Source organism: Thermobia domestica, chromosome 16 (genome assembly GCF_964235325.1).
Source record: "Thermobia domestica chromosome 16, izTheDome1.hap1.1, whole genome shotgun sequence".
NCBI classification, from domain to species: domain Eukaryota; kingdom Metazoa; phylum Arthropoda; class Insecta; order Zygentoma; family Lepismatidae; genus Thermobia; species Thermobia domestica.
Window position 1 is genome coordinate 25,186,455 of NC_137469.1, and position 13,155 is coordinate 25,199,609.

The window sequence follows — 13,155 nt, forward strand, 5'->3', positions numbered from 1 at the left end:
ACTGTATTTTTTTGTTTCTGATTTTTTTTCTTAAATATCGATCGTTTTTGATCATTTTTACAAACCAACTCACTACCCATTTTCCATACATAGAAAGTGCCCCCCTCCATAAAGGAGAATTTAAAAATATGCTAGGACACATTCTGTTTATTTTCAATAAAGAGTTAATACACTGAATTTCAGCTCAGTAAGTTTAACGGCTTGCGAGATACTCATTTTTTTTCCGCAAAAATTCGGATCCTCACTACCTCCTTAGGATATTATGCATTATAATAAAAGCAATATAACATCCCAATTTGGATTAAGGCCTAACTACATGCCAAAAGTAATTTCATTTGACTTTGCAATTCGGCCGTGATGACCAGGCACACATAGTTACATTCAATTTTTTATATAATAATTTATATATTACAGTGATTCAAAAAATGTATTTTTTCCAGTAGTTAGCTCCTCTAGAAACTCAGAGATCTCGAAAGCCAAGTAGTAGTATAAGTCTTATTGTTATTATTACAATTAAAAATATCAATATCCAAAAGCGCCTGAAGTTCTTTTTTCACTTGGTTAGGTATACTCACCTCAGGTAAGTAGACAGAAACAAGTGAAAAAGGAAGGGAAATGAAGGTCTTGAAAGTAAAACGAAGACAAATTTACCAGTCTTCAGACGATACTGTCTACAATGCAGTGAGCAGAGAGGGTCGGTAGATCATACTGAGTCGGTGGGTCGCAGTGGGTCATGGTGGGTGGTGGGTCGCAGTGAGTCACGGTGGGTGGTGGGTCGCAGTGGGTCACGGTGGGTGGTGGATCACAGTGGGTCACATGCAGCTGACCGACGACCCACCGACCCAGTCAGAAAACTTGACCCACTGACCCACCGACCAACTGACCCACTCCATCTCAGGTATAGGGCTCTTGGTTCGATCCCAAGTGAACTGTGGTGGACAAACACCCGGTGCGTGGGGTTCTTCCATTTTCTCCCACTTTCTTCATTCCACCATTTCATTCATTTCTCATTATTACCGTCTCTTTTAGCTTACCCAGCATAATCGTGGGACGTAAAACTTAAAAGATTTCATTTCACTATCATAAATCATACGATGCAATTTCACGATAAGTCAAAGAGTTTACCCTAACGGTTATACGTCCGTTAACAGTGAAGCGGTTATTGCCTGTTTCCCAGAATCATATGTAAAGTTTTCGTAGCACCTTAATATTAGAAATATTTGGCGAAAGGAATAAAACACCAACATACATCTAAAGAAGTGCTGCTCGCAATAGAGCCTTGTCGCACAAATGTAATCGTGATTTACTCTAACATGAACAAATAACAAATACACTGATACATAAATTTAAAAGAAAAAAAATAATTTGCATTGGACAATAATGGCATGAACCTTCATAAATTTAGCATATAAATGCGACTCTTAATACCATCTTGTCTTCATTGGATTGTAATTTCAATTATCCAAATGAATCAAATGAGATACTGCATTAAAGTACGGAATTAAGCTAACCTCGCCACACCTAAACCTACTCTTAAGAACCCCAATTACGACTGTCTAAATGTCTAGACAATCTTCACCACAAAGTGAAATTGCCTGCTTACAGCAACCGTATTCTCGGACTGTTCTTGCTTCAAAACTAAGATGAATCTGTATATAACGTTATAGGAATGATTTATGTATACTTCCTATTAAACTTGAAATGCTAAACCTCGGTATTGTTCGTGCTTTTTCGCTGTTGCTATCAAATTTATTTCTTATTGCAATGAAACATTAACACAATTATAATTAGTACAACGTAAGAAGATAAATAATAGTCCAATAAAAAAAGTTAACTTTCAAATATTGCTGTATTTGCGGGTAGAAGGTTGCATTCAGTTCGTCAACATAGGTATCCACTAAGTAGTCTAGGAAAACCTGTGCATTTGGGTGTTGGTGCATAGGCTTGTGTACATGGAAATGCATCAGGTACATCTGCTTTTCTATACCCATTTCCTCATATCATTATCAGCCTTGCAAACTGAAGCCAACCCAATATTTGGTACCTTTCTGTATATAGATTGGGTAAAATGAAACAAAACAAACGTGCAATGTCGTTTGCTGAAATGTTTCTGTTGTAGCGTTTATTGCTGTTTGTTAAAGTCAGTCATGAATTCTTGCACACGAAACTAAAAGCAACAATTTGCAGCTTTTTTCTTGATTTGCTGAAACATGGATATGTACAATGACTGACTTCTGCTTTGCAATAAGCAGAAGAGGAGTGGAAAAAATGCCCGAAATACTTTCCATGCAATGTATGTAACTATCAAAATAGACGTGTATAAGTTTTAGATTTTCCATCCATTACTATCTTTTCATTCCTTTCACTTTACATAAATTTCCTTTCACTTTACGGTGTGCTGACATACCAGCCATTTTAACTTTCTCAATAATTTATGAAATAATTTGATTGTTACTTACAATTTGTGTATGTCATTACAATATTAATATAGAATTATTTATGCAATATGTAATACAAATATCGGCGTGATTTTGCTGCAGTAAAGGCTTTCCACAAGCGTATGTAAGAAATCAAATCTCTCATTCTGCGAAACAGGAACACACGCATCGGATTACTTTTCTCTTCTTTGAAACATGGCAACACTGAGCCTGAAAAACCAGTTTAAACCCCTTTTTGTGAAACAGGGACACACGCATTTGATTATTTTTCTCTTCTTGAAAGCATGGCAACACTGAGCCTGAAAAAATAGTTTGAACTCCTTTCTGCGAAACAGGAAAACACACGGAGTAGCAGGTGGAGTTAGGGTGAGGTCACCTTGAAATCGATCATCACTGGAGCGTAAAGTAATATACCCGTAAATGTTGGGCTTAAGCTAAGTTGCCATGCTGCGAGAATCTTATAGCTGTCATTAAAAAATCTTGCAATCCCATCCTCCTCTTCTATCTCCACTAGTGATGGGTAGTGGGAATATTCCTGGTGGGAAGGAAAATTAAAAAATGGGAATATTTCCGTTTTTTTCCTGGCATATAAATTCCCGGGAAGGAATTTATTCCCATTTCTTTACTTTATTTTTCATATTATCAGAAAAAATACTAATTACTTTATTTTCATTTATTATGATTTACTTTTAGGTTTTAAGTGATTTGGAGGTTAAAAAACTGAAATTCGTTGACTAGTTTATATAGCTAATTAATAATATGATTGTTTAATTTCCATTTCCATTTCCACTAGAAAGTAGCAAAATACTAATTTATAAATAATTGAAACGAACCAGTTTGTAAAGTAATCTAGAAATTCTGTAGACATAGAGATGAAGTACTATCAATACACCCCGAACCTCCGTTAGTAATAGCACAGTGGTCTATTGTCTCTGACTCGAATTTCGCTCTCTGAGGAAGAATCAGATATTGAATAATGGAATTTCTGTAGTTGTAAATACATATACATTTAAAATGTAATGTTTACGTATCAAAATTAGGGTAGCTTCTCAGGATGTTTCATTAGTACTGGTGTTTCCGGACCTGTGTTAATTAGGATTTGTTTGCTTCTTTTTACGTGTGTAAGCATGTATCAACCGTTGTTGTAGAATTTTTGTAACACCCTAAATATTGTTCGAAATAGCCTGTCTTCTTAAATTAGAGATTTAATAGCACACAGTGAGAACACAGTAACAAAGCACAGTGTACCTCAAATCAACATTCTGTATATGTGCCATTCCATACACTGGCAACCTTACGAATTTTTGGACAGATTACGTATGTTTTCTGGCAGATACCTAACCTAATTTCTTTATAACATTTAAATAACCAATATGTTTATATCAGTACTAGGGTCAAGTTTAGAAAATTCACTAACATATAAATTTAAACTATTTAGCGGTGTCAAAGTACGTGGACTTTCTATACCAAATGTTTTTCCAATAACTTTAACTCGCGTAAAACATATTGTAAGCAAATAACATTTAGGATATGTGTACTCTCTAAATAAAGTAAAATAACACAATACGGTTCAGCATATACATTTTAAAGAATCTTCTGGAGACAACAGTAATAAATATACTCTGATAAAAATCGGATTCCATTTTGAAATCGTAAAATAGTAATAGAATGAATTTTCTTCGCGTTTCTTCATAAATTTCCGGAATATTCTCAATTTTGGGAATCTTCCCGGGAAGATTCCCAGGGAATATTCCCCACAATAATATTCTCGGGAATTTGCCCATCATTAATCTCCACCCATGCAGCACTGCACTCTAGTGGACAAATAGTGAACCTCCTCATTATAAACGTGTATTTTGGCGCTTCCCTTCACCATCCAAAAGAATTCGTCGTTTCGGAAGCGGTGAAACTGCTTTTTCATGTCAGTGGGAGGGCGATAGCAGGCAGGAAGCAAGACGATCCAGAAAGTTGCACATGATTTAACTCCTTGCAAGATGGAAAACAATGTTGTATGTCCCTTTCAGGACTGTGTTTACGTGGAGAAATATTGTAGGGTTGCATTTTTTTTCTTTTTTTATGACAGCTACAACATTCTTGGATATACCGTAGCTTGGAGCATGACAACCTAGGTTTAGTTATCAAACTGTATGACACATCAATCTTTGTTGTTACTTGGAGTAAGCCAGTGTTGACCAAGAGTAAGTGACATTCGAAAGCCTTAGGACAATCCGTACCTACCTATAAATGCAATCCTTGTTATTAAGAATGGGACATTTCAATAGCTTTATTATTTTAAAATGTATTTTTAAACGTGCCAACGTCTAACTCACCACATATAATATCCAAAGTACATCTTGTGATGTAAGGATAAATGTCAAAGACGTCCTTCCCAACTTCTTGCTTCAGTTTGTGGACTAAAATGTTGCTTTTATTATTAAAGACATCAATAAAATCTTCTAGAACTTTGAAATGGAAAGCAGGTGTGATAATCTTTCTGTGTCGGTGCCATTTTTGTCCTGAAAATGCAGAAAAGAAACTTAAATCAGAGAATATTATAAGCGTTTGATTCAAAAATATTAGGTTTAAACCAAATAATAGATCTTACTTAGCTGTACAAATTATATGGGTGAGTATAAAACCTCATGCGTAGTTTAGTTTCCGAGTTAATCAAGATAAAAGTAATGCTTTTGTAGAACCTAACAAATGGTTGTGTCACGAGTACACCATTTGAAGGAATTGGTTTCTATGGAGTGATGTTTTCTCTATATCGAAACCGGAAGTTGTAGTAATTTTATACCACTTCCGGTTTTAGTAGAGAAGATTAGAGTGGAGATGGAATATACCCGTGGGACGCTTAATTGATTGCAGACAACCGCTTCTTTCTCTATACATTACCGTCTTTACTCTATAGTGATCAGCTTTAAAACCGGAAGTAGTTGGTTTTCTGTCACTTCCGGTTTTAATAGAGATAGTAAAGTGGAGATTCAATATATGCGTATGATGCTTAATCGATTGCAGAAAACTGCTTCTTAATATATATTACCCTTCTTGGTCTATAGTGATCAACGTAAAAACCGGAAATACTTAGTTTATACCACTTCCGGCGTGAAGCCCGCCTCCATAAACGAATTCGATTCCTCAATTTTGACTCTCTGTGGATTAAATTTGGTCATTGATTCATTAAATAGTTTTTGTTATCTTTTTTTATCTCTCCGATGGATGAATACAAAGACAGGATTTTTGGTAAATATATCAAGGAGTTTTGGTAAACCGAAATCCTTAAAAATTGCTTCTGTGCGAAAACTACGCCATCTGTTGTAATGAAATTGATACGGAAACATACGCTACTAAAGCTTTTCATGAAGGCACTTGCAAGATGACAATGCACGGTATGGTTAATGAAATATATGATTAAATCTTTTACATTTGTTTAATATTACCCGGAGATAAGACATATGCCCCCGATTAGAGGTCTGCAGGGGCTTGGGCCTACAAAGCATATATCACTTCGGGCGTGAGCCGGGCTAGGGACGTAAAGTTTTAAATATACAACCATATTTCTCGGGGCTTTTCATGCCAGATATACTGTACAACGATATATATTGCATCGTTCTTTCTGGAGAACTTTTAAACCAACTGCAAAATTAAACCCCTAATTGCTGTCAATAAAAATAGAATTTTGCATTATTTATTAAGTTTCTGTAATTCGAGCTTATTTCAGGCCCATTTGATTATCACACGAGCTTGGGCCGGGCTCAGGGCCTAAATGCTAAAACATATTTCGGACTCGGGTCGGGCCTCACATTGTAAATTCACGGGCCGGGCCGGGCTCGGGCTAAAAATTCCGACCCGAGCTGACCTATACACCCGATTGATTATATCGAGGTAAAGAGAAAAAGTAAAATAAGCATTCTACAAGTTCTTCTAAGATGTCATATTTTTGATATTTGATTTGTTGGTTTAAGGTCACACGGTTGTGCCAGTGCGGCTAAAGGAGACGTAGACCTACTGATTATAGTGGAATCACTATTTTAGTTCAACTGTTTCCCCATCGGGAATCGAACCCGGGACCACACACACCAAAGGCAAGATTGTTTGCCATATTTTGTTACAATGTATCATCTGCATGTTATTATTGAAGTTTTTCTTAAATACCAGATATAGTATATAACGTAACTGCTTGGTGAAAAAGAATATATATATATATATATATATATATATATATATATATATATATATATATATATATATATATATATATATATATATATATATATATATATATATATATATATATATATATATATATATATATATATATATACAGTGGACGCTCTCTTAACCGCCCTTCGGATTAACCAATCATCTTCGGAGAAAAACATTTTAGTAAATCATTTTCTTTATCTAATTTGCGTTATCAGCTGCGCTCAGAGCTTAACAACAATGTACCGTACTACAATAAAGATAGGTACGTAATCGACGAGACGATGCTTTTGTCTTAATTTTATTTCATTCAGCACTTTTCACTCAGTCGAATTTTTCACTTTTATACTTTTCTTCAGTCAATACAAACACACCTTAAATTGCTGTATTTTATGATTTACAGTGGTGATAATCAAGTGCTTTAATAAATACAGTATGTATTATAGTACATACATATTGTACTTCATTCAACTGAGTGTTACTGGAGTAGTTTGTGGTTAAAGCATCTGATTTTGGCACTTACATTTTCATAATTAATGGTATAATCCTATTTTTAAACATCATAGATATATTGTATGATTGAAAGCCTAAAAAATTGCAATTTTCGTTTTAACCAACTTTTTCGTTATTCGACCCAAGCTCGGTCCCGTGGTGGTCCGTTAACAGAGATTATACTGTGTATATATCGTCGGTGAAGGGGCGAAGTGGCGTATCTTGATTGTTACGATTTTTCAGGAGAACGATTTAAAGTTTTTTGTTGAACATAATACCTTCGTGTTCATTTGATATTTATTATATAAATTTCAAATTTTGTACAATAAGAGTATGATTATTGTTACATCTAAGGAAAAAGTTACGTGCTAAAAATGTTTTAATTTCTACTGGAAAACTCTGCTGGAATGTGCTAGAATCACTTACGCCCTTTCATTTTAAAGATCAAGATTAAAGTTACGCCCTGCAAATAAATGTGAAAAATAAGATTGGTATGGTATGTAGAATTACTTTCTCTAAAATTTCTCAGTTAATAAGAAGCATTTAATAATTATTATAATATAATAATATATTTTTACTAAATTAATAATATAATATAATATAATAATTATATAATTATAATTATATAATTATATAATTATAATATAATAATATATTAAATTCACACATTTATTTATTGGCAATTCATACAATCATATCTATTACCTGTGCTGCTGAACATAGTATTTGAAATAAATTAATAAACTACAGAAATGAATAATGGATAACGAAATTCAAGATATAGTAACACTAGTACAATGTAATATGAAAACTGAGAAAAACTATATTACTGTTAAGTCTGTTACAATAGCAAATTTTAAAGAGTTGTTTCGAAAATAACTTTCAATGTGGAAGATTTTTGTAGAAAGACGCAAACTCGGGGTCTCTTACTAGAGGCATATCTCCTTCACACAAAGACATGAAATCCGCATACTTCTGTGGTGGAATCTTCGGGGGATATGAGTGAAGACACTTCGGAGTTTTGGTGAATATAACGTTCCTTGGTAGCGAGATGCTTCGATAAACCATATTTAAATGGCTGTCTTTAAAATAAATCTTGTCTGGTTGATCCGTGTTCACCATTAGTTCTCGTATGTCTGTTCAGTCAATTCCTGCACCATTATCATCCTTCCTTACAGATAGAATCCTCAGATTAGAAGCGACATCTGGGAAATCCAAGAAATCATTGTATCCAAGAGAATGCACAGTATATGGTTTAGCAGATCGTGCAAGTCTAAAAATTGGTAGTAGCTATGCTGAAACGAAGGCATTTCCAGCTGTTTTTAGTGCCGTCGAAATGGTTGAATGAACAGAGTCTCCTTCATTCTGTCCGTGGTACGATTCAAAGAAATTTAGAGTTATTACTCTGATATGCTGCGCCGTAGTAACAGTGTAGAGCATCATGGCTGCAACTATTGAGTTTTTGTTCTGCTCTGTACAACCATCAGCAAACAAGTAAACTTCTTCAACTTGTTTTTCATCCAATTCACGAAGAAAATTGTGTAGGCAAGTGGAGATTTCGCATGCACTTCTGTGGCTTGCTCCTTCGTGCTAAACAAAACATTGACATTCCCTTGTCTTCAGATCATACACAGTCTGGAAGATAAATGACTTGTTGCGAATCAAACACTGCAGCAACAGTCTTGCATTGAAAGTCCAGTGAATATTTAACTTCCATTTTCCTTCTTACTGCATCCTTCTCGGCAATATGTTTTTGATATTTGTCAGCAAGTTCACTTTTCTTCTGTTCATCTCCTTCCAGAAAGTTGCTACACAGACCACATGTCCTTTTTCGGTCGATGAAAAGAAAGGTTCATGCTTTTGAAGATTTTTCTGTATGTCTGGTAAGTTGGCAAAGGAGTGATTTCATCTTTATAATCCTGAATGAACATTCTATACATTTTACTTTTTGTCAAATCTGAATGCAGATACTGTCTTTTCGTATCTTTCCTGCAGTAGTGAGACTCGACTTTTGGAAATCTCTTTATGTGTTCTGTTATCATTTTCTCTATTAATTTATTCCTTTCCAGTTGGCTCTGACGTCTTCCTCCTCTCTTTTCTTTCTCAATGATACCTGAGTCTCTTCTTTTAGCTAGAGCAGTTCGCACAGTTATCTCTGATACTGAAATTGTGTTTAAAAATATGGTTTTACACACGAACACTTCTTCTTCCTTCTTTGGTAAAAAGTAATAATTTGTTTTTGATCTTCGAGATTCTTCATTTTGCGTAGTTTTGTGTTTAACGTCAGAAATCATTACATATCTATTGATAAATTCTCGCTGAAGTTGAAGGTCACCACTCGCATAAAAGTCCTGAAAATTTTTTTGTCTTTCCGCATCTGTGATTTTAAAGCATTCTTTACCAAATTTTTCACGTTTTCCATCACATCTTGGTTTCACATTTCTTCCCGGAACTAACTTTTTTTTGTATGGGCTAACATACGATTCACCCTTGCTTCGTAAATCCTTGGCAATAATTCTCTTTCTCTTCCGACAACCTTTTTCTTCACTCAATAAATGCTCCTCTTCTCTAGGAGATCCTTCCATTTTGTAACTTTCTGGCTGTGGATCCACATTTACATCACCTTCACATTTCTCTCTCACTTGTGTCTTTACATTACACGAATGTTCAGAGTTCATGCTGATTTTCACAATTCAATGGTTTGTCGAAATGTCTCCAGCACAACAACATACTGCATAACGGACATGCACTGAACACTTCCCTTTCACAACCTCGTACTTCACACTCCGCTTTATATGTTGGATCAAGGTCAGAGTCATCCCCATCACAATATAGAATATCAGTGGGATTTAAACTTAAATTTTCGTTTACTTTCTTTCCTTGTATTAATTGTATAAGGGGAACATCATCTTCAGAATTCTCACTTTTAGTGTCACCACTTGTTGCAGTTACATTTTTCCTCATTGACACGTCGGAACACTCTGTGTCTTTCACTATTCCACAATACCATTTTCTATCCGGTAACCAATACATTTTCACACGACAACCAACAGTAATTTCCTTCCTTGAAACACACACCAATTCCTTATCTGCTACAACATTCAGTCCTCTAGTATCCCACTCTACTAGCACATCTATCTTGGTAACAACTTCCTCCAACAAAAGCCAGCTGCACAATGCTATTATTCTATATTCTCAGTTAAGAAAACTGGAATACGATCATACATCAGTACAGAAAACTGAAGGAAATCACTACGTAAATAATCTATTGTTACTTTGATTGAATTGTTTCCGCACTTTTAAACAAAAGAAATTTTGGCGGATTGTCAACAAAGCTTGAAAAACATGTTTTTTTCTCTTTCTGTGGCGGCATTGCCGACAAAGACTTTACTAATATAAGCTTACCCCGTACGCGGTTTTATTTCTTAGCAGCTACTGAAGAAACAAAAAATGGCGAACGGGCTTATCTTACTTACGCCCCTTCGCAGATTTTTTTATATCGAAAATTTCAAGATACGCCAAGTGCTAGGTGCTTTATCTCCGGAACGAGTGGGAATTCAGCCACGAAATTTTGAGAGGTAACAGAGGTGGTTAGTCATATATGAATGGTAGTCATAACTCAAAAACGTAATTTTTCAAGTTACGCCACTTCGCCCCTTCGCCCCTTCACCGACGATATGAATATATATACAGTAGCGGATCCAGGATATGATCAAGATGATCAAGGGAGGGACTAAACCATAGTTTGCCGCTTTATCCAGTGTAAATCAGGATTGAAGCCCATTTTATCCAGTGTAAACCTGAGCGTCAAGGGGCTATAGCCCCCTTGGATCCGCCCCTGTATATATATAACGAAACAACATGTACCTTCTTTTAATAAAATTAGAACCAGAAACCTTAATTTCCAAGGCGTCTACCTACTAACAGGACATCCCGATTTCGGTCCTCGATGGAACAGGAATTTATTGGTCCATTTTAGTCTTGTCCAAATGTGACTAAGAGTGCAGAGAATGGATACCTCGGAAAACCTGATGATAAAGGCAATCAAAGGGTTGCGCTATCAGCTTCTGTCAATGCTGAGGTCATAGAAGTGTAAAGCCGTACCGCCTTTGGAGTGCGAAGTTTGGAAATGACTTAAATGGACAGCGGTTTTAGGGGGCAAAAGCCCCCATCAAAAATTTTGAAAGTTGACGCTCGAAAGGCAAGAACAAGTGGACCGAAGTGAATGAAATTTTGCACAGATATTGTAGACATACAATGAGGGAATACGGGTTTCGTATTTTCCGAAAAAAAAAAAAACAACAAACAAAAAAAAAAAAAAAACGGTTAGGTGGATCAGGGACCCCTACAAAGGTTCAATCACGAAATATCAAAAGTGCTAGTAACAGTATGTCAGATGTGTGTAAAGAACATGAAGAATTGCAATGAAACTTTGTATATGGACAATACGCAAAAAATAATTAAAAATAAAATATAATTCTGCATAAAATAAAAAGGCCATATTCGTTTATTTTTTGCGCATTGTCCCTACACAATGTGTTGTTACAATTCTTCATGTCCTTTAAGCACTTCTGACATACTGTTATTAGCACTTTTGATATTTCGTGATGAAAGGTTTGGGGGTGTCCATGCCCCACCTAACCGTTTTTCTTTTAGGAAAATACGAAACACGTATTCCCTCATTTTACGCCTACAATACCTGTGCACAATTTCGTTCACTTCTGTCCACTTGTTTTTGCCTTTCGGGCGTCAAATTCCAAAATTCTGGGTTGGGGTTTTTGCCCCCTAAAACCGTTTTTCTACAGAAAATAAAAAACACGACTTCGTATATTTCATGTGTAGTATCTACATACCAAATTTTATCAAAATCGGAGTGTTACACTTGGGAAGGGTTACTTGTTAGTATTACAAGTGCCTGTCGCCTCGAGTAGGTCTCGGTGTAACGAAACACTCTTAATCCCCTTTCTTTCCGGATGACCACCCCGGGGAAAAATCCATACTTGAAAGAATAAGAGAAACAGTACATACGTAACTCTCCAAATACAGACCTGACCTCCGGAGAAATAATCCTGAAAAATTGCGGAGAGTTTTCGCCAATACTGTATTGAAAGGCCGTGTAGCGCACCCAGATAATGTAAATATCTCACTCTCAGTTTTAATATACAAAACTTAAGCCAAAAATTATTTCAGTTGTTCAAGGAAGTTGCTTAGCAATGACAACCCTACTATTTCAATTAACAAGGATAAACAATTTATATAAATAAAGAGAAAAGTAACACAAAATAAGAAAAAAACAACTAATATTTTTCTAGTACACAAAAATATTAACAATTGGATAATTAATAAAAATCCTACAGTTCCTCTTGGAACAGCCTAGAATACATTTTTCATAAAAAGCGCCATTCAACATGGTCTACAGCTACTCTAATTTCCTCATGTTCAAATAGTCAAACTTTCAATAGCAAAATTTTATACTTGCTCATATCTAAATATGTCAATCATTACATAATCACCTTTCAAGTACATTGAGTATACTCACGAAAATCCATTGACAAAATTTCCACCATTTTTCACACAAGAATTAATAATTTAATTTAACAAAGTATAAAGAAACAAACACTACGTACCTTGTACACTGACCAACTGACGATCGACGACAGTTGATCCGTGGCTTCCATTGCGAGTTCGAAACTAACCAATCACAATCCGGATTTTAGATCACGAGGGCCTCGTCATTTTACACTACCAGCTGGTACCAGATCTTTTCAATATATTTTCTCAACTATAACACACCTGTTTGAGATGGGAAAGGTAGGATAGAAAGGACAAAGGGAGAATAATGTCGTATGTCCCCACAAAATAGAAGATGGCGCCATCTACTTCCAAATAAATCCATAATGATAGGTTACCTTCTCGGTCTCGGTCGATTTATAAAATTTCTTCTCGATCTCGGCCTTGTCTCGAAATTTCGAGATGAGTCCGAAACGATTCTAGGTCTCTGTATCATCCATAATTGTACTCA

The 13,155-nt window shown here is 35.5% G+C and overlaps 1 protein-coding gene across 2 annotated transcripts in view; it reads right to left on the reverse strand.

The window, feature by feature from the left end:
• Nucleotides 1-13,155, reverse strand: part of LOC145672953 (cytochrome P450 4C1-like) — a 74,860-nt gene that overhangs the window by 33,287 nt on the left and 28,418 nt on the right. For both annotated transcript variants that reach the window (XM_081742205.1, XM_081742206.1), the window contains one exon: nucleotides 4,769-4,954. In XM_081742205.1, the coding sequence (XP_081598331.1) occupies nucleotides 4,769-4,954 (186 nt within the window). The remainder of the gene's footprint in view (nucleotides 1-4,768; nucleotides 4,955-13,155) is intronic.